The sequence below is a fragment of the Nerophis lumbriciformis genome, linkage group LG38, assembly GCF_033978685.3.
Source record: "Nerophis lumbriciformis linkage group LG38, RoL_Nlum_v2.1, whole genome shotgun sequence".
NCBI classification, from domain to species: Eukaryota; Metazoa; Chordata; class Actinopteri; order Syngnathiformes; family Syngnathidae; genus Nerophis; species Nerophis lumbriciformis.
Genome location: NC_084585.2, coordinates 17,996,124 through 18,017,325, shown reverse-complemented (window position 1 = coordinate 18,017,325; position 21,202 = coordinate 17,996,124). Strand labels below are relative to the sequence as shown.

Here is a 21,202-nt window from a genome sequence, read left to right as displayed (position 1 = left end):
CACACTCCTCAGTCTTCCCGGTAAGGTCTATTCAGGTGTACTGGAGAGGAGGCTACGCCGGATAGTCGAACCTTGGATTCAGGAGGAACAGTGTGGTTTTCGTCCTGGTCGTGGAACTGTGGACCAGCTCTATACTCTCGGCAGGGTCCTTGAGGGTGCATGGGAGTTTGCCCAACCAGTCTACATGTGCTTTGTGGACTTGGAGAAGGCATTCGACCGTGTCCCTCGGGAAGTCCTGTGGGGAGTGCTCAGAGAGTATGGGGTTTCGGACTGTCTGATTGTGGCGGTCCGCTCCCTGTATGATCAGTGTCAGAGCTTGGTTCGCATTGCCGGCAGTAAGTCGGACACGTTTCCGGTGAGGGTTGGACTCCGCCAAGGCTGCCCTTTGTCACCGATTCTGTTCATAACTTTTATGGACAGAATTTCTAGGCGCAGTCAAGGCGTTGAGGGGATCTGGTTTGGTGGCTGCAGGATTAGGTCTCTGCTTTTTGCAGATGATTTGGTCCTGATGGCTTCATCTGGCCAGGATCTTCAGCTCTCACTGGATCGGTTCGCAGCTGAGTGTGAAGCGACTGGGATGAGAATCAGCACCTCCAAGTCCGAGTCCATGGTTCTCGCCCGGAAAAGGGTGGAGTGCCATCTCCGGGTTGGGGAGGAGATCTTGCCCCAAGTGGAGGAGTTCAAGTACCTCGGAATCTTGTTCACGAGTGAGGGAAGAGTGGATCGTGACATCGACAGGCGGATCGGTGCGGCGTCTTCAGTAATGCGGACGCTGTATCGATCCGTTGTGGTGAAGAAGGAGCTGAGCCGGAAGGCAAAGCTCTCAATTTACCGGTCGATCTACGTTCCCATTCTCACCTATGGTCATGAGCTTTGGGTTATGACCGAAAGGACAAGATCACGGGTACAAGCGGCCGAAATGAGTTTCTTCCGCCGGGTGGCGGGGCTCTCCCTTAGAGATAGGGTGAGAAGCTCTGTCATCCGGGGGGAGCTCAAAGTAAAGCCGCTGCTCCTCCACATCGAGAGGAGCCAGATGAGGTGGTTCGGGCATCTGGTCAGGATGCCACCCGAGCGCCTCCCTAAGGAGGTGTTTAGGGCATGTCCGACCGGTAGGAGGCCACGAGGAAGACCCAGGACACGTTGGGAAGACTATGTCTCCCGGCTGGCCTGGGAACGCCTCGGGATCCCCCGGGAGGAGCTGGACGAAGTGGCTGGGGAGAGGGAAGTCTGGGCTTCCCTGCTTAGGCTGCTGCCCCCGCGACCCGACCTCGGATAAGCGGAAGAAGATGGATGGATGGATGGATGGGATGTTTGTGATGAGCACCTTGTGGAGTAAGCTTTAAGAAGTCAGCCAACACGCCTCGTCTGCATCTTTTATGATTAGACAAGACAGCTCATATATTTGCAAGGCCATTTTCAAGAAGGATATTTAAAGATAAACTACATCTTGTGAGACCATGTCAGCCAACCCCGGAAGCTCGAATGGTTTCTACAGATTGTAAGTTCAGATATGTTATTTCTTTATTTTTTTCACGTTTAATATGTTTTTTGCAATTTTAATTTTGACAGTACAACATAAGATATGTTTTAATTGCTGATGAGAGTTCATTGATTTTTAAATGCGCCAGAAAATAACCCGTTATGTACACTGCCCAGTAGTGCGTAAATGTGTTTCTGTATAGTATTTCTCCAGCAATGTTCATGTGGTGACATCAATGATGGTATTTTGAGAGGTAATCTTAATCTAGGTGGTAAACGCACGGCCCGTCACAGATTAAAACAGATAAAATACTAAGACTAAAACAAGTCTAAAAAACACAAAACATGTAAAACAGTGTCTATTTATTTTAGTTAATGAAAAAAAAAAACATGGTCAAAAGAATTCAGTGTGTGTATGTTTAAAATTCGGTGACGTGCAGTCAGGGGAGGCAGGTGAGGCGGGGCCTCACGTGCCATCATGGAAAGAAAAACAAAGTAAAAAGAAAAAAAAAAAACTAAATTGTTATATGTATCCAGTGATTATACTATAAAGTTATTTTCCATTTAACTTCACCAGTTTTAGATTATTTTTATTCAAAATTGCTGAGTTTTCACATTTGCCGTTCAAATACTGAGAAGAGACTTGCGGTGAGTCAGCAGCCAGTTGAGGCACGTCACTGAGTTGAGCCTCACCATGGATTGCGCAATGACTCGGCTAACTGCTGGCCTGCTGTGCAGTGAGACCGTATTGCTATATTAATTATATTATACATTTCCATAGTTTAGTTAGCTGAGGTATATAATGTGCAGTGTATTTTGTCAACAACTGTATGTGTGTAACGTATTTCTTGTGCTGAGCAATCATAAAACCGCTGCGAAGACGCACTGTGTGAGGCTCGCAGTAATCCCGCCTCCTGGTGGTAGAGGGCGGTACTGATCCCAGAGATCATTCTTGCGACTACTCGGCTGAAGAAGAAGTGACAGCAAGTAGCAACAGTTAGCAGCGATCGTTTATTTTTTCCTCTCGCCTGAACTTTTAACATGGAGGATTACATATCTAAAATAAAACAGTTTTCTAAACTGGACTTTCAATCGAAGCAGGAGGTAATACTAAAAGGAAGATCTCAATCGAGACAGAGAGACTTTTAAAACTGAAGAAAGATAAGGAAGACTTCTATAAACAAGTTATCGATGCTTTTGTTCAAAAGGAGCTGCGCATGGACTTCATTTATAGGTAAAGGTAAGACCATAATAACGTTTTTTTAAATTAAATGTGCTTTTTTATGTGCTACAGTTTGTATGTGTAAAGTTAAAGTTAAGTTAAAGTACCAATGATTGTCACACACACTAGGTGTGGTGAAATTTGTCCTCTGCATTTGACCCATCCCCTTGATCACCCCCTGGGAGGTGAGGGGAGCAGTGGGCAGCAGCGGCGCCGCGCCCGCGAATCATTTTTGGTGATTTAACCCCCAATTCCAACCGTTGATGCTGAGTGCCAAGCAGGGAAGACTGCTGGTATGAGCTTTTAAACATAACCCGTTAACTGCTGCCAATCAAATGGTGAATAAGATACTCTTTAGGGTTCATATGTTTGTAAATCTGACTGTGATGAAGTCAGTGCCTCACCAGCCATCAACCTCACCGCACGTCACTGGTAAAATTACTTTGTGAGCACATTCAACAATGCCGCAATAATAATGATAACCGTGATAATTTTGGTCACGATAAACGTGATATGGGCAGCACGGTGGAACATGGGTTAGTGCCGGTGCTTTACAATAAGAAGGTCCTGGGTTATTAACACATCCCTATTGTAATGTATATACCAAAAAATATATTGCAAAAATGTAATCGTGAGTTCACATCCTTTTTTTCTTCACTCTTATGTAATTGTAATGTATAAGATATTTGTACTAACAATTGAGAATTAGCTGCAGGTGATAATGACGGCGGCAACCAAAGTGAGAAACAAAGTTATGGAGAATTGTTAAATAGACACTGTTGCCGTTGTCTTTATATTATCTAATTCCTTCTTTATGCCGGAATCAAGAATGTATTAACCTTGTAATGGCAGCTAGTAGATAGTAGCTTGTAGCTAAGCAACCTTCTTTTAGCACAGCAATTAGGTGGTTCACCTTTTCTCCAAAGGTCAGCAGCATCCTCTGGGGCTTACATCAGGGGTGTCAAACACATTTTAGATCGGGGGCCACATGGAGAAAAGTCTACTCCCAAGTGGGCCGGACTGGTAAAATCATGGCACGATAACTTAAAAATAAAGACAACTTTAGTTTGTTTTCTTTGTTTAAAAATAGAACAAGCACATTCTGAAAATTTACAAATCACAATGTTATTGTTTGGGTTTTTTTACACTTACACGTTGCGGTTAATAGTATTCTATCTTTATTTGTCGTTATTTATACTTTCTGAATAAATTATGTGAAAAAAATAATATCAAAATCAAATTACAGTATGTTATTTATGTAGTTTGCTCATTTTCTTGGACTGGTGCACTAACATCATGTGTTTTTTTTTTTTTTTTTACATATGTAAAAACAAAGATACAAAGAATTGCTATTGCGACATCTAGTGGACACATTTAGAACAGCAGTTTCTTTCATTCAAAAATTTTGGCTCATTTTTATACTTAGTAAACTCATCCCGCGGGCCAGATAAAACCTGATCAGGCCCGCGGGCCGTACGTTTGACACCACTGGCTTACATTCTGTGCCAGAAGCCTTAGGAGGCACATAACTTTTGGACCACGTTGCAGGGATCGAAAATAAATACAAATATTCTCTCTATGGACAGGGAACAATGTACAGTTAAATTGTAAAATGAGGACGCACTTCTACTGAACCAATGCAAACAAACAAGATGAACATTTGTGTTGCCTGTGCTATAATTTTTCTTGGCTTGAAATTTCTCCCACAGCTCTGCAAAACACCCACAGTAACTTTAGGTGTTGAGACAAATTACTGTGAAATTATGTAATGTATCTTTTAGGGACTGGAAAGCACCTGTGTGTAGAATTTGAGTGAGATTGGCTGAAAAACATGGCTGCCATCAAACAAAATGGGACTTACTGTAGCAACCATTTGTCCAAAAGTCTTTGATTTATTATTATAAGACTTTAAGCATACTTGTATTATCAATCAATCAATCAATGTTTATTTATATAGCCCTAAATCACAAAAGTCTCAAAGGGCTGCACAAGCCACAACGACATCCTCGGTACAGAGCCCACATAAGGGATGTCGATGTGAATGACTATGAGAAACCTTGGAGAGGACCACATTTGTGGCTAACCCCCCCTCTCTAGGGGAGACCGAAAGCAATGGATGTCGAGTGACATAATATTGTGAAAGTACAGTACAAGTATGCTAGCATGTTTTACATAATATTTTAACTAAAAGGGGCACCACCGACATCATTTATGGTCAACGTCTGTTCACTGATTGGTTGGTAAAATGATATAGTTCTACTGTCTCACAGTGAGGCGTGTAGCACCCATTTAAGTTACCAAAGATGGTTCCTTGCTTCATTAATTGACTAATAATGATATTCTAGGCTATTGTTTAACACTCTTGTTTACTCTCCATACGCTGTCCAAGTATTGCACATTTATTGTTACTAATTCTGCTAAAAAGTAAGTACGTGTTTGCACTTTAGCACTTGTTGTTAGGCAAGTTTTAGGTGCAGGAGGAGGATAAGACACTTTGATGGATTGTGTTAGACCAGGGGTGTCAAACGAACAGCCAGGTTTTATCCGCCCCCGGGATGAGTTTGGTAAGTATAAAAATGAGCTGAAATTTTTGAATGAAAGAAACTGCTGTTCTAAATGTGTCCACTAGATGTCGCAATAGTAATAACTTTGTAGCTTATGCTACATATGTTAAAAAAAATAAACCACATGCTGTTAGTGCACCAGTCGAGGTAAATGAGCAAACTACATAAATAACATACTGTAATTTGATTGTAAAATTGTTTTATCTTGATTGATTGAAAATTAACACCAATGAGTTGACTGATGAACATTATGACATAATTTATTCAGAAAGTATAAATAACGACAAATAAAGATAGAATACTATTAACCGCAACATGTAAGTTTAAAAAAAACACAACAACATTATGATTTGTATATTTTCAGAATGTGCTTGTTCTATTTTTAAACAAAGAAAACAATCTGAAGTTGTCTTTATTTTTAAGTTATCGTGCCGTGATTTTTACCACTTGGGAGTAGATTTTTCTCCATGTTGCCCCCCGATCTCAAATGAGTTTGACACCCCTGTGTTAGACCATCCCCAACGCTATTTATTACTAACGTAATTAACGTTATGCTGTTTTCAAAAATCCACAGGCTGCAATTGAGCGGAGTTGAGAAGGAGAAAGTGAAGTCGGAGGCGTTGCGGCTGTCGCTCAAGTACGGCTTTGTGACGCCGCTCACATCCATGGTGGTCACCAAGCCATCTGAGGAGACCACTGAAGTGCTGCATAAGCCCAGCGAGGACACTCCACCGCTGTCAAGACGGACCTCAATGGGGATGCACCCAGGAATCTTGAGTAAAGGTCAGAGTAGAAGTGAGTATTGATTGGGGAGCATCATTCATGCATCAATTAGCCTTGAGTTTATTCTTTATATCTATTCTCTATTTGCAGGGACTTCGGGTGGAAGCCATCGTACGTGTGTATTTTATTTTTGTTTCATGTATTCAAATGTGCTCTGTTCTTTCCATGTTCTATATGCATTACCCCTAGGAAATGGTACTGAATTTGGTACTTTTATAGGTAACGACTCACGTAAAATCAAACAGCACCACATATTTTTTATAGCCCCAGCTCCAGTCGGCAGTATTTTAGCTACTTCTAAATCACTAATCCTCACCTCCATGGCGACAAATAAAGTAAGTTTCTCACAAGTATCATCCCTGCAGGACGAGGAATAGCTAAACATGTTTCACTACACACCGTAGCGTCAAAATGTAAACAAAAGCCTTTGGTGGATCTACATCTAACATCCACTGTAATGATACCAAGTACAGTAGCGTATCTAGTCGATACTACTATGATTACGTCGATATTTTTTGGCATCACAACATCTTCTTTCGTTTAAAAAAAAATTATATTATGTTTATAAACTCAGGAAATACGTCCCTGAATACATGAGGACTTTGAATATGACCAATGTATGATCCTGTAACGACTTGGTATCAGATTGATACCCAAATGTATGGTATCATCCAAAACTAATGTAAAGTATCAAACAACAGAAGAATAAGTGATTATTACATTTTAACAGAAGTGTAGATAAATGGGTTATACTTGTATAGCGCTTTTCTACCTTCAAGGTACTCAAAGCGCTTTGACAGTATTTCCACATTCACCCATTCACACACACATTCACACACTGATGGCGGGAGCTGCCATGCAAGGCGCTAACCAGCAGCCATCAGGAGCAAGGGGTGAAGTGTCTTGCCCAAGGACACAACGGACGTGACTAGGATGGTAGAAGGTGGGGATTGAACCCCAGTAACCAGCAACCCTCCGATTACTGGCACGGCCACTCTACCAACTTCGCCATGCCGTAGAACATGTTAAGAGAGAAAGTAAGCAGATATTAACAGTAAATGAACAAGTAGATTAATAATCCATTTTCTACCACTTGTCTTTCATAATTTTGACAAAATAATAGAATGGAAAATGACACAATATTTTACTGCATACGTCAACAGCTAAATTAATAAATGTTTGCTTACTTACTACTAAAAGTCAAGTTCTCTTGTATGTTCACTATTTTATTTAAGGACAAACTTTCAATAAGAAACATATGTTTAATGTACCCTTGTGGCAAATGCAAGAAACACAGCGTAGTTTCTTTGAGGTCTTTATTGTAAGACTGCCAACATAAAACTAAACAATGAAAACACAATATGCACTTTAATAGTGTGCCCAAGAAGGCACATAAAACCACACCCATTCTGCTGAGTGTGAGCATGGTCCTTTCAGGGGGCCTCACTCGCCTGCCGTAACGGCTACAATGTCCATCCCGCGAAAGAGCGGGTGTGCCTTGTGGAGCAGAACAAATATCAGGGTCCGGGGGAGGCGAAGGACATTCAACCCGAACAGATTTTGGGGGGTGACCTCGGCGGGGGACTTGGCTTGGCTGTAGTTCTTCACCCACAACACAATGCGCCGGTTTAAACCTGTCCAGAGAAACGCATTCCCTGCGCCCGCCCATATCCAGTGCAAAGTTTTTAGGACCGCTTTCCAGCACCCTAAATGGGCCATCGTAAGGGGGTTGGAGGGGTGAACGGTGGGCGTCGTGGCGAACGAAGACAAAACGGGCAGACTTAAGCTCCGACGACACAAACAACTTAGGGAAACAGTGATGGACCGGGCCAGGAGCTAAGGACCCCCTCGACAAAAAGGGAAAAGGTCGCGGGGTGCAACCCTCAGGTAAAAATTCCCCTGGAACGCGAAATGGCCGCCCGAACACCAATTCAGCGGGGGCCGCTGCGAGATCCTCTTTAGGGGCTGCGCGCAACCCGAGCATAACCCAAGGTAAACGGTCAACCCAATGGCTATCAACGAGCGCCGCACGCAAAGCCGCCTTAAGTGACCGGTGAAAACGTTCACATAAGCCGTTAGCTTGGGGTTGGTAGGCTGTAGTACGGTGCACCTGCACACCCAAGGACTGCGCCAACGCTGACCAAAGCTCCGACACAGGGATCCCCTGTCCGAGGTGATATCGGACGGTGTGCCAAAACGCGCGACCCAGGCTGACAGAAACGTACGTGCAACGTCTACAGAGGCAGTGGAGGAAAGAGGAACTGCTTCTGGCCATCTGGTGGTACGATCTACCATCTTGTGAGCAAGTGCGTATAACAACCACGAAGTAGGGAGGGGGCCAATTATTAATCGATTAATCAAAGTAATTATCGACAGATTAATCGATTATCAAATTAGTTGTTAGTTGCAGCTCTAAATCTTATTAACATAAAAGTAAACAACACACCAGTCTTTCCTCGTCTCCCACCGTGTTTACAGTGAAGCCAAGTGCTACATAATATACATTTAAAAAAAAACGAAAGTAGATGTGATGCCAAAAAATATTGACGTAATCATAGTAGTATTGAATAGTACTTGATATCATTACAGTGGATGTCAGGGGTAGATCCATCAATGGCGTTTGTTTACATTTTGATGCCGGTGAGCTACGGTGTGTAGTGAAACATGTTTAGCTATTCCTCGTCCATCAGGGATGATACTTGTAAGAAACGTACTTTATTTGTCGCCATGGAGGCGAGGATTAGTGATTTCAAAGTAGCTACAACACTGCCGACGGTGGCTGGATGTTAGCCGCTAGCTAGCTAGCCATGTCTTAAAGCACCTCTTCCTGAGGGCGTTTCAGTGTTATAACTTCACCTTATCGTTAGTTTTTAAGCCAAAATGTGTTTGTTCTCCCTTTTCTGTCTACACACTGTGTCTGTAAATACTCTGTGATTGTGTGCCGCCGAACATGCTCGTCTGCTTGTAAAACCAGCAATGACATGACGTGACGACAACGCAGTGGTTGCGGGACTGGTACGTTTCAGGGGCGATATCGTACCGAAAATGATTCATTAGTATCGCGGTACTATACTAAAACCGGTATACCGTACAACCCTAATCCAAACTATGTATGGTGTGCGACTATATGTAGCGATTATCTGATGAGTGTTAATGGAAGCGCTTAAAGCTACCTGTACAACGAAAATGTCGGAAAGAAGACACTGTCGAAGGTGAGCCACTAGACAAAATAAGACCGCCCACAAAACGGCACATCCTGAAGATACAAAGGACAAATTATTTAAAAGACTCTGCTAATAATTGCCACATTTTAATGTACATCCACATTATACGGCATGAATTAACATTATTTTCCAGTTGATACTCAGTTTAGTGAAAAAATCGCGACACACTTTCACATTAATTAGTTTGCCAATTTTTTGTTTTTTGACAGTTGATCCACAAGCCGGAGGTATGTCATAAATAGCAATTAATTCAAACTTTCAGCATGAATATTAATTTGCTTTTTTCCCCCCTTTGTTATCCTGACAGTATACCCAGGTTCGGGAAGTAGGTTTTCCTCAGGTTTGTACCCGTTAAGTGTCATTTCACAATCTAACTATCTGATGCCATTTAATGTAAAAATTGTATTCAAAATTCTGTCTTTACAAATATAATAATGTGTTGCATTTAGACTTAAACTTCCTTTTATTGTCATTCAAATTTGAGCTTTACAGTACAGATTTGAATGACAATAAAAGGAAGTCTAAGTCTAAATGCAACAACTATTATATTTGTAAAGACAGAATTTTGAATACAATGCTTACAAATAAAATGTATTTGAATACATTAAACAAATTTTTTTTTTGTGACAGGGAATTATCCAAATTTGCATTTACCAAGTAAGACATGTTAATAGAGATGTACCAATTAAAGTATCAACTCATTATGATTGGCCGACATTTAAAAAAAAAAAAGAATTAGATTTATCTACTTTTGACAATTTTTTCCATAGACTTTGGTAATTATTGCCACATTGCAGTGTATTACCACATTATACAACATGAATTAACATTATTTTCTAGCTGATTATCTAATGAGTGTTAATGGAGGCGCTTAACGCTACCTGTACAACGAAAATGTTGAAGAGAAGACACTGTCGAAGGTGAGCCACGTAGACAAAATAAGACCGCCCACAAAACGGCACATCCTGAAGATACAAAGGACAAATTATTTAAAAGACTCTGCTAATAATTGACACATTTTAATGTACTACCACATTATACGGCTTGAATTAACATTATTTTCCAGTTGATACTCAGTTTAGTGAAAAAATCGCGACACATTTTCACATTAATTAGTTTGCCATTTTTTTGTTTTTTGACAGTTGATCCACAAGCCGGAGGTATGTCATAAATAGCAATTAATTCAAACTTTCCGCATGAATATTAATTTGCTTTTTTCCCCCCTTTGTTATCCTGACAGTATACCCAAGTTTGGGAAGTAGGTTTTCCTCAGGTTTGTACCCGTTAAGTGTCATTTCACAATCCAACTATCTGATGCCATTTAATGTAAGAATTGTATTCAAAATTCTGTCTTTACAAATATAATAATGTGTTGCATTTAGACTTAAACTTCCTTTTATTGTCATTCAAATTTGAGCTTTACAGTACAGATTTGAATGACAATAAAAGGAAGTCTAAGTCTAAATGCAACAACTATTATATTTGTAAAGACAGAATTTTAAATACAATGCTTACAAATAAAATGTATTTGAATACATTAAACCATTTTTTTTGTGACAGGGAATTATCCAAATTTGCATTTACCAGGTAAGACATGTTAATAGAGATGTACCAATTAAAGTATCAAATCATTATGATTGGCCGACATTTAAAAAAAAAAAAAAAGAATTAGATTTATCTACTTTTGACAAATTTTTCCAGAGACTTTGGTAATTATTGCCACATTGCAGTGTATTACCACATTATACAACATGAATTAACATTATTTTCTAGCTGATTTTAAGTGTTTGGAACAAATTGTGACACATTTTCACATGAATTAGTTTGTCTTTTTTGTTTTTAACGGGAATTCCAAAATATTTAGGTACGGCATAGATAGCAATTAATTCAAACTTTCAGCATGAATATTAATTAACTTGTTTTTCTTGTTTTATGTGACAGCACACCCAGGTTTCCAAGGTAGGTTTTTTTTTTTAAATTTTCTGATTGGCAGCCATTTACCCATGAAAATATGGAGCAGCTGCTGATGGCGTGTTTGATGGGGAAGCAGCAGAAAGGAGATAGTGTAGAAGTCCACTCTCCAAGCTAAATACTGTATATTATTAATACATTACGTCATAAAACTACTGTAGTTTTTTGTATGACATTCTATTATATTGTTTTTATAGAATGCTTATTTGTCTTGTTACATGTTAAAATTGCGCTCTTTTGGTGAGGCAGGAGGGCAAGCAGCGATTGAAATAGATTTTAATGCATTTCAATAGGCAACAATGTTTCACAATACGTGTTTCACGAGGTACGAGCTGCGTCACAGAACCAATTAAACTCTTAACTTGAGGTACCACTCTCCAATATAAACTGCACCTTCATCCTTTACTTACTGTTAGTATAAGCTATAGCAAGTTTTAGAAAAAGTCAGAGTTACATATGGTTTATGGTTTAAGTTTATTTCGAACATGTATACGGTGACAATATGATACATCACATTTTTCCAGTTTCTCATTACATGTCCGAAAAGGAGTAGGAAGAAGCAGAGCTTATCTAATTCTACTCCTTTTCCATTTCACAGTAATTACTAAAATTTGCTGTATTAGTACATACGATATGTACGGTATTAGAATTTTTACCAAATTTCGCAACAAAATAAAAACTATGTTTAGCATATTTGTGATCCTTTCCACATTAATGGTACATGTAGCACCATTTTACTGCATGAATATTAATTGTACTTTCTCTGACAGCGCTCCCAGGTTTAAAAGGTAAGACACAAATAATATGCAACTCATTCAAACAAATACATTTTGTGTTATGTATCCTTCATTGTGAAGAGGGCAGTCACAATCTAACATTCTGAATATAAGAACTGTGTTCAAAATGATGCCTTTAGAAAGATAATAATGCACCTGTTTTTCCAATTTTAATTTTTGTTTTATTTTGTTGTTGTGACAGGGAGTCCAGGTTTACCAGGTATGACACAAATAACAAATATGCAATCCATCCAAACTCAATGGCGGTCCGTGCATTTCACACCTTGGCCTTCAGTGATGTCTTACTTAGTCCGACTTTAATATGTACCTCTCATAATACCAAAATTTATTTCACCACATGACCATGGCAGGAGAAATACTACACAGAAACACACATTTGCGCACTACTGAGTATTAAATCACCTCAAGAGTGTACAAGACGGGCTAATTTCCGGCACATTTAAAAATCAGTAAACCCACATCAGTCATTTAAAACATACAGTATCTCTACCTGGTACAGTCAAATGTAAATATTTTAAAAACACAATAAATGTGAAAAAATAAAGCAATCAAATATTTAAACTCACAGTTTGTAGCACCTATTTGTAGCCGTAAGCCAGTGGTACCGCTCATAGTTGGTAGATTCGATCGGAAGTGGTGAACACACCATTTCACCGGCTGGGACAGGTTAGCTAGCTTTAAGGGTCGGCTGGCCTCGTCTCACGAAATCAAGCTTCTCTTGAAATGTCTTTCTTGAAAATGGCCTTGCAAGTATATATCTGCAGCCTTAGTAACGTTTTGCTCTCCTTCCTTGTGGGTTAAAGCAGCAAATACCAGTCGATATCAGATTATTCTGCTCGCCAGGTATGGCTCTGGTGCGGCACTTCCTGCTTTCGCAATTCACAACTTATGATTGGATACGCACTTGGAAGGCACAAGTGAGTATCCAATCACAGGAGAAGATAGTGTAACGTTCAACGGTGAAACGTGAAGCAACCGAGAAGGGTTGTCACGAAGACGACGTCATTTTAGGCACACTTGTTTTACGTCAGTTTTTTTCGTGCACGCTGTCACTGTTCCCATGGTTTTGTTTTTGTAATCTTCATTTGATGTCATATAAAAGATTACATGCAAAACAAAACAAATGTTGCTTAAAAATACAGTATTTATTTTGAAACCGTACAGAAACCCGAACGATGTGCTTTGACATTTTTTTTACTACTTTATTTAGAACAAATACATCCATTTACAATACTGATTATTTTGAAGTCTACTTTTTGTCACGTTGAAGATATAGATTCAAGTTACAGTCAGTGTTTAGAAACAAAGCAACATTTTAAAAGAAAATTACGCAATGTGAGTCAGCGACATTAATTGCAATGACAGAAGAGTGAAAGTGGTTGAAATTGTGGAGATAATACTCACTGTGTTTTTAAAATCTACCCCTTGTTCATGTTTATATTATTGTTACATTTTACTCACAAAATGCTTAACACTAGAACTCCCAGAGAGCAGCCATTTGGCTTTTCTACCTATGAAACCCACAGGTCAGCCGATCGGCTGCAAGGCCCCCCTGTTGTTATGTGAACGAGGCAATCACTTAGGCAAATGTATTATCAGGATACAGTGTTAGAGAGTGGAAGTGAGTGAGACTTAAAAAATTACATGTCCATTGAGTGACATAGTCTTTGCGCCTCCGCGGACTGATCATTTATTCCGGTACTGATCGTGTAATGACAAGGGTTACTGTCAACAACTCGTGATCTGATTGGCTATCGCAACTGTAAATCAACTGTATGTGCCCCGGTGGCCTACACTGCACAGACCGCCGCTATGTTTAGGCCTCTGGCAAAAATCACACAGCGCTGGCAACAAGCTAGCTGAATTCTGGTTGGATAAAAGCGCTAACGCAAAAACAGCAACATCCATCCATCCATTTTCTACTGCTTGTCCCTTTTGGGGTCGCGGGGGGTGCTGGAGCCTATCTCAGCTGCATTCGGGCGGAAGGCGGGGTACACACTGGACAAGTCGCCACTGAAGCCCAATATTACATGAAGAGAATATGATGAATACTGTTATATAATAAAGAAAGAAAGAAATAAAGAATAAAATACACTTTTTTCAATTTCTGATTATGATTCATGTTAGGCCAAGAGAGAACGCCTTGGTGGCCTTGACGGCCCACCACTGTTCCAACTCCATAATTCAAACAACCATCGGACTACTATTTACTAACAAATTATTGAGCACATCTTTTCAGCAACATTTTCCACCTTTGAATATTAAGTTTCCTTTTTTACTGTTTTTGTTGTTTGACAGGGCACAAAGGTGAGGCAGGTATGACAAATATACAAATACTGGAGGTAGATGTGCACATTCTGGTTAAGTTTTAAGCGACATTGCCAGAAATTGATTCATTTAGCAATATTTTTTATAATTGTGGGGATGTACAACTTCACTTTCCTTTTACATAGAATGGGGGTGGGGGGCATGTTTATGTGAGCAGGTGTACCTAATGTTATGGTGTAATGTTATTGACTGTCTCCAGGCCCCCCGATGCTACACGATTTAGTAACTGATTATGACTACCGGTACGATTCACTTCCCATTGCCCCAACCACATTAAGTGGTAAGAATAAGAATATACGTTTTAAAACAATGGAGTGGTTTAACATCATGTTTTGCTCATCTTATTGTGTCTTTTTGGCTCCGGTTAGTGGCCCCTGGCGTCAGGTTTCTGCTGCAGGCAGAGAATCAATCTCTTCCACTGTGTTTTGATATCGCTGGAAGAACCATACTGAGACTGCTTCATCTGCCCAATGCAGGCGAGTTAAACAGAACACTTTAAAAAAGGAAAATATTTTTAAAGTTCTGACTTCTCCTTGGAACTATTGTTGGGCATGACTCCCGCTAGCCAAGATCTAGGCTGCACCGTATTTGTTTACCGAGTAAACACGTGACCATATATAGTTACAGTACACTTCCTGTCCTTCACTCAATGTGTACTGTGTTGGAACTCGGTACGCCTCTAGACTGTACCGTACCGAAAAATCCAATTACCTATTGGCTTATTGTTACGCTATCAGTAGTAGTAGTAGTAGTTGTTGTTGTTGTTGCTGCTGTTGATCCTCCTATATATCTCCTCTGCATCAGGTGTGTCTGTGAATGGTGAGCTGGATGAAGACCAAGGCTTCATCAAGATCATTGTCCACTTCGATACTGACAACTTTGTCGCTGTTGAATTGGGCGCTGTCACTGTTAAATACGAACAGAAACTGACCCGGTACACAGGAGACACTGCACTTGTTGCTGGAAGGTAATTATGACAATAATTAACAGAATTTGACATGAAATAAAGTGTGTCCTATCTTGTTTTGCACTGCAATATTTACAATATTCAGATTGATACAGGAATATTGTGTGCATGCAAGCACTTTATTATCATGCACACATCATATTATCTTTTTCCATCTTTTCTAATAAGGTCGGTACACACATAAAGATAAACAGGATTACTTTCTTCCTGACTCTGAATCAGAAACACAGTTGGCACTTGAGCATCAATCTCCATATATCATTGTAACATGGTACCAAATAATAGCCAATCAGGAAGCGAGCTGACTTAAGAAGACGGAAGTTAATAGTGACAACCGGCTAGCGCGACCGGGAGTGCAAAGCTATCCATCCATCCATCTATTTTCTTCAGCTTATCCGAAGTTGGGTCGTGGTGGAAGCAGCCTAAGCAAATAAGCCCAGACTTTCTTCTCCCCAGCTACTTCGCCCAGCTCTTCCCGGGGGATTCCGAAGCATTCCCAGGCCAGCTGGGAGACATAGTCTCTTCAATATGTTCTATGTATTCCCCGTGGCCTCCTACTGATTGGACGTACCCCAAACACCTCCCCAGGGAAGCGTTCGGAGAGCATTCACCCAAGATCCCCGGACTACCTCATCTGGCTCTTCTCGATGTGGAGTAGCAGTGGCTTTACGCTGAGCTCCTCCGAAAAGACAGACCGTCTTGCCCTATCTCTAAAAGAGAGTCCCCCTACCCGACAGAGGGAACTCATTTCGGCCGCTTGTACCCGTGATCTTGTCCTTTCGGTCGTAACCCAAACATCACGACCATAGGTGAGGATAGGAACGTAGATAGACAGGTAAATTGAGAGCTTTGCCTTCTAGCTAAGCACCTGACAATCGATACAGGGCTCGCATCAGTGTAGACGTCGAACTGATCCGCCTGTTGATCTCACAATCCACTCTTCCCTCACTTGTGAACAAGACCCTGAGGTACTTGAACTCCTCCACTTGAGGCAGGATATCGTCCCCAACCCGAAGATTGCACTCCATCCTTTTCCGAGCGAGAACCATGGACTCGGACTTGGAGGTGCTGATTTTCATCTCAGTCGCTTCACACTCAGCCGCAAATCAATCCAGTGAGAGCTGGAGATCCTGGCCAGATGAAGCCAGCAGGACCACATCAACCACAAAAAGCAGAGACCTAATCCTGCAGCCAACGCCCTGACTGCGCCTAGAAATTCTGTCCATTAAAAGTTGTGAACAGAATCGGTGACCAAGGGCAGCCCTGGCGGAGTCCAACCCTCACTAAAAACGGGTTCGACTTACTGCCGATAATGCGGACCAAGCGCTGACAATGATCATACAGGGAGCGGACTGCCACAATCAGGCGGTCCCATTACCCCATACTCTCTGAGCACTCTCACATGCCTTTTCCAAGTCCACAAAACACATGTTGACTGGTTGGCCAAACTCCCATGTACACTCAAGGATCCTGCCGAAAGTATAGAGCTGGTTCAGGACAAAAGCACACTGCTCTTCTTGCATTTGAGTTCGACTATCCGGCATAGCGTCCTCTCCAGTACACCTGAATAGACCCTGCCGGGAAGACTGATGAATGGAATCCAGCAATAGTTGGAACACACCGTACGGTTCCCCTTTTTAAACAGAAGAACCACCACCCCCAGTCTGCCAATCAAGAGGGACCGCTGCTGATGTCCACGCATTGTCTTGACAACCAAGACAGCCCTACAGCATCCAGAGCCTTAAGGGACTCCGGGCGGATATCACCCACCCCTGGGGCCATGCCCCCGAGGAGCTACTTAACTACTTCGGCGACCTCAGCACCAGAAATAGGAGAGCCCACCACAGAGTCCCCAGGCATTGCTTCCTAATTGGAAGATGTGTTGGTGGGTAGGAGGCCACGAGGAAGACCCAGGACACGTTGGGAAGACTATGTCTCCCGGCTGGCCTGGGAACGCCTCGGGATCCCCCGGGAGGAGCTGGACGAAGTGGCTGGGGAGAGGGAAGTCTGGGCTTCCCTGCTTAGGCTGCTGCCCCCGCGACCCGACCTCGGATAAGCGGAAGAAGATGGATGGATGGATGGATGGTGGGATTAAGGAGATCTTTGAAGTATTCCTACCACCAATCCACAATATAACCAGTCAAGGTCAGCAGTACACCGTCCCAAGCATACACGGTGTTGACAGTGCACTGCTTCCCCCTCTTTAGGCGGCAGATGGTGGTCCAGAATTGCTTCAAGGCCGTCCGGAGGTTATTCTCTATGGCTTTTTCGAACTCCTCTCATGTCCGAGTTTTTCCCTCTGCAACCGCCAAAACTGCACACCACCTGGGCTCTTGGTACCTGTCCGCTGCCTCTGGAGTTCCATGAGCCAAAAGGGCCCGATAGGACTCCTTCTTTAGCTTGACAGCATCCCTGGGATTTCCGCCACAGCAGACACCGACCACCTTGCGGCCACAGCTCTGATTGGCTGCCTCGACAACAGAGGCACGAAACATGATCGACTCGAACTCAATGTCTAGCGCCTCCCTCATAACATGTTCCGAGACTCTTCTAGACGTTCCCAGCAGACCCTCACTTTGCGTTTGGGCCTGCCAGGTCTATCCAGCATCCTCCACCACCATCGAAGCCAACACACCACTAAGTGGTGATCAGTTGAAAGCTTGATTAGGCCCTCTCTTCACCGGAGTGTCCTAAGTATGAGACCGCAAATCCGATGACACAACTACAAAGTCGATCATGGAACTGCGGCCTAGGGTGTCCTGGTGCCATGTGCACATATGGACACCCTCATGTTCAAACATGGTGTTTGTTATGGACAATCTGTGATGAACAGAAAAGTCTAATAACAAAATACCACTCAGGTTCAGATAATGGCGGCCTTTCCAGGTTTCACCGTCGTTGCTAATGTGAGCATTGAAGTCCCCCTGTAGAATAAGGGAATCACCTGAGGGAGCATTCTTCAGTACTACCTCTGGGACTCCAAAAAGGGCGGGTACTCTGAACTGCGTTTTGGCGCGTAAGCACAAACAACAGTTAGACGCGTCCCCCAACCCATCCAACATACAGGCTCTGAGCCACGGGGCAACAAGTATTGCCATTCCCGCCCGTCGCGTCTCACTGCCGGCAACGCCATAGTGAAAGAGAGTCCTGCCTTCGACTGCCGCCCAACTCACAAAGCCCCGACCTCTATGCCCCCTCCTATGAGTGGTGAGCCCATTGTCGGGGGACCCACGTAGCTTCTTCGGGCTGTGCCCGGCACAGCTCCATGGGTACAGGCTCGACCACCGGGCGCTCGCCATCGAGCCCCACCTCCAGGCCGGGTTTTAGACGGGGGCCCCGGGGAACCGCGTCCAGGCGGTGGAAAACTATGTTCCTGTTGATGTCGATTAATAAAAGTCTTTGTGTGAAGCTAAAAATGCGATAATTTTTCGAAATGAGGAGCGATTCAACGCTTTTTTTTGGCAAACGCACGGGTGCCTATTTATTTTTTGTAAAAGCCTAAACATAATAGTTCGCAAAGAAATTGCCACCGTAATGAAGTTAGCAGATACAGCTAGCCTTGCTCTTCTTTTATTTTTTGGCATTCTGGATACCCTGCGTCTTGTTGCTGTCTTTCACAGGCCAGTCCAGGTGAAAGACCTGGACTCCCGTTTACTGCCAACAGTAAACGGGAGTGTGTTGTTGGGCCTAGGAACATTTATTTTTATTTTATTTTGCTAATTAATTAATAAATCATTTTATGTGTGTTTTTTTTTTTTATTATTATTTTTTATGTTCGAGGCACCTGCACAATCTATTGAGAAGTAGAAATTTAGGAAGAAGGTAATAGTGCCCATTCATAGCAGTGTTTGTCTTAATATTTATTGATTTATTATTCATTATTGACTTAAAAGTGTTTTAATACTTTTCCCCTTAAACATAAAAATATGTTGTCACATGAACTTTTAACAGGAGATCATAACTAACTTGTTAAAGGCAGAATCTTTACTTCATTTGTAGGGTCTCAATTTATTGGCTTTGTTCACAAAATGCTTTCATTGTGAATACTTCTATTTGCCAAAGGTTTGTTTCATTTTTCTTTTCAACTAAAAAGCATATTTCCGCAGTGTGGCCGTGTTTATTCGGCCCACGGAGGTTGATATCACTGCTGGGCAAACCCGCCTGCTTATCCTGGTTCATGGGAAAAATGGAAAAGATTTCCTCTGGCCGGCTCTCAGGCAGCAGCCATCAGACGACGCTGTCGGAATCTTAGGTGGGTCATTTTTTTTTACTTGTGTATTTACAACTATACACACAAGTACTGCGACACTTTGCCATTACATGTACAGTATGTAAAACAAGAGTTTTAATGCAGTGCTCTGACACACCATAAGACCTTTACCTCACCAAACAGTTAATATATTCACAAAACCCAAACAATTACTTTATGCTGGTCAACGATCCTCTTTATGACAGGAGCACTCCACTGTTTTTATGGATCTACTGTAAAAACGATAGTCCAAGATACTCGATACAACAGTAGCACTGTGGTGTTTTTACGGACTTACTGTACTGCCAAAAACACAACATTTTATGTAAAGGACAACTGTTTTAAGGACCTACTGCAAAACACTGGTCAAAGATCCTCTATGTGACAGGAGTTCTGTTGTGTTTTTCAGTAAGTATTTTAAAAAGGCTTGTCAAACTGCTCTTTTTATGGACCTACTGCAAAACTCTAGTCAAAGATCCTCTATATGAAAGTATTTTTGTTGTGTTTTTAAGGACTTGCAGCAAAAACTCTGATCAAAGATCCTCTGACACGAGCACTCAGTCGTTTTTAAGAATCTACTGTAGAAGAGCTAGTGAAAGAGCACTCTGCTGTTTTTTGGAATCTACTACAAAAAGTTAGTCGAAGATGCTCTATACAACAGGAGCTCTGTGCGGTTTTTAAGTACCGTATTTTCCGCACCATAAGGCGCCCTGGGTTAAAAGCCGCGCCTTCAATGAACGGCATATTTCAAAACTTTGTCCACCTATAAGCCGCCCGGTGTTGTAAGCCGCATCTAACTGCACTAAAGGAATGTCAAAAAAAACAGTCAGATAGGCAGAGGTGTGGACTCGAGTCACATGACTTGGACTCGAGTCAGACTCGAGTCATGAATTTGATGACTTTAGACTCGACTTGACAAAATGTAAAAAGACTTGCAACTCGACTTAGACTTTAACATCAATGACTTGTGACTTCACTTGGACTTGAGCCTTTTGAATTGACATGACTTGACATGACTTGCTACTTTCCCCAAAACCCAAAGATGAAAAAGTTATTCGGGAGCGCTCCGTATTTTTCATTGTGTACTTGTCTATCAGCGTTGCGTGTGTCAGCTGGTGTGGTCTCAGTACAACAGCCAATCAAATTAGATCTACTTTGTTTTCATCACACAGCATTCATCCAATCAAATTGCAGGACAACCAACGAAGAAGACATGATCCATTAAATTAAATGTTAATGTTCTATCATTGCTCTTCTTGTTTTGCAGCTCAAAAGGCTGTAGTTTATGAAGAAGTGCACCAAGGTCCCTACACAAAACTGAAGATAAAAGACCAGGAAATAAGTGTTTCAAGGTGCGTGTTTGGGTGCTCTGTCTAAAGCTGATTAGTTGCAATCACCGCATGTCAGCTGGCCGTGTTCTCTCTACCGTGTGTAGATCCTCTGCTGTCGACTTCGGCATGAACTTGCCCGCCACACTGGCCTGCTGGCTGATGTCCCCCGAGTCAGCGCTCCGAGCACCGCTCAGTGATTTCACACTTAAAGTTCTTTAAAGAAGACCTTGTCTTACATTTCATTGTACATTCATTATACGATGAACAATAAACGCTGACTAAGATGA

At 41.9% G+C, this 21,202-nt stretch overlaps 1 protein-coding gene across 28 annotated transcripts in view; it reads left to right on the top strand.

Annotated features, from left to right (window-relative positions):
* Positions 1 to 21,202, top strand: part of LOC133578276 (inter-alpha-trypsin inhibitor heavy chain H3-like) — a 50,733-nt gene extending 29,531 nt beyond the window's left edge. Inside the window, exons 13-29 of one of the 28 annotated variants that reach the window (XM_061932561.2) lie at positions 5,840 to 6,060; positions 6,139 to 6,159; positions 9,482 to 9,499; positions 9,580 to 9,612; positions 10,415 to 10,432; positions 10,513 to 10,545; positions 10,833 to 10,859; positions 11,214 to 11,231; positions 12,014 to 12,031; positions 12,222 to 12,239; positions 14,339 to 14,356; positions 14,568 to 14,648; positions 14,737 to 14,844; positions 15,173 to 15,335; positions 19,442 to 19,587; positions 20,852 to 20,936; positions 21,020 to 21,202. In XM_061932561.2, the coding sequence (XP_061788545.2) occupies positions 5,840 to 6,060; positions 6,139 to 6,159; positions 9,482 to 9,499; positions 9,580 to 9,612; positions 10,415 to 10,432; positions 10,513 to 10,545; positions 10,833 to 10,859; positions 11,214 to 11,231; positions 12,014 to 12,031; positions 12,222 to 12,239; positions 14,339 to 14,356; positions 14,568 to 14,648; positions 14,737 to 14,844; positions 15,173 to 15,335; positions 19,442 to 19,587; positions 20,852 to 20,936; positions 21,020 to 21,134 (1,141 nt within the window). In that variant the 3' untranslated portion in view covers positions 21,135 to 21,202. Of the gene's footprint in view, positions 1 to 5,839; positions 6,061 to 6,138; positions 6,160 to 9,481; positions 9,500 to 9,579; positions 9,613 to 10,414; positions 10,433 to 10,512; positions 10,546 to 10,832; positions 10,860 to 11,213; positions 11,232 to 12,013; positions 12,032 to 12,212; positions 12,240 to 14,338; positions 14,357 to 14,567; positions 14,649 to 14,736; positions 14,845 to 15,172; positions 15,336 to 19,441; positions 19,588 to 20,851; positions 20,937 to 21,019 lie in introns of all 28 variants that reach the window. The other 27 variants (XM_061932560.2, XM_061932566.2, XM_061932565.2 and 24 more) reach the window with 27 other exon arrangements.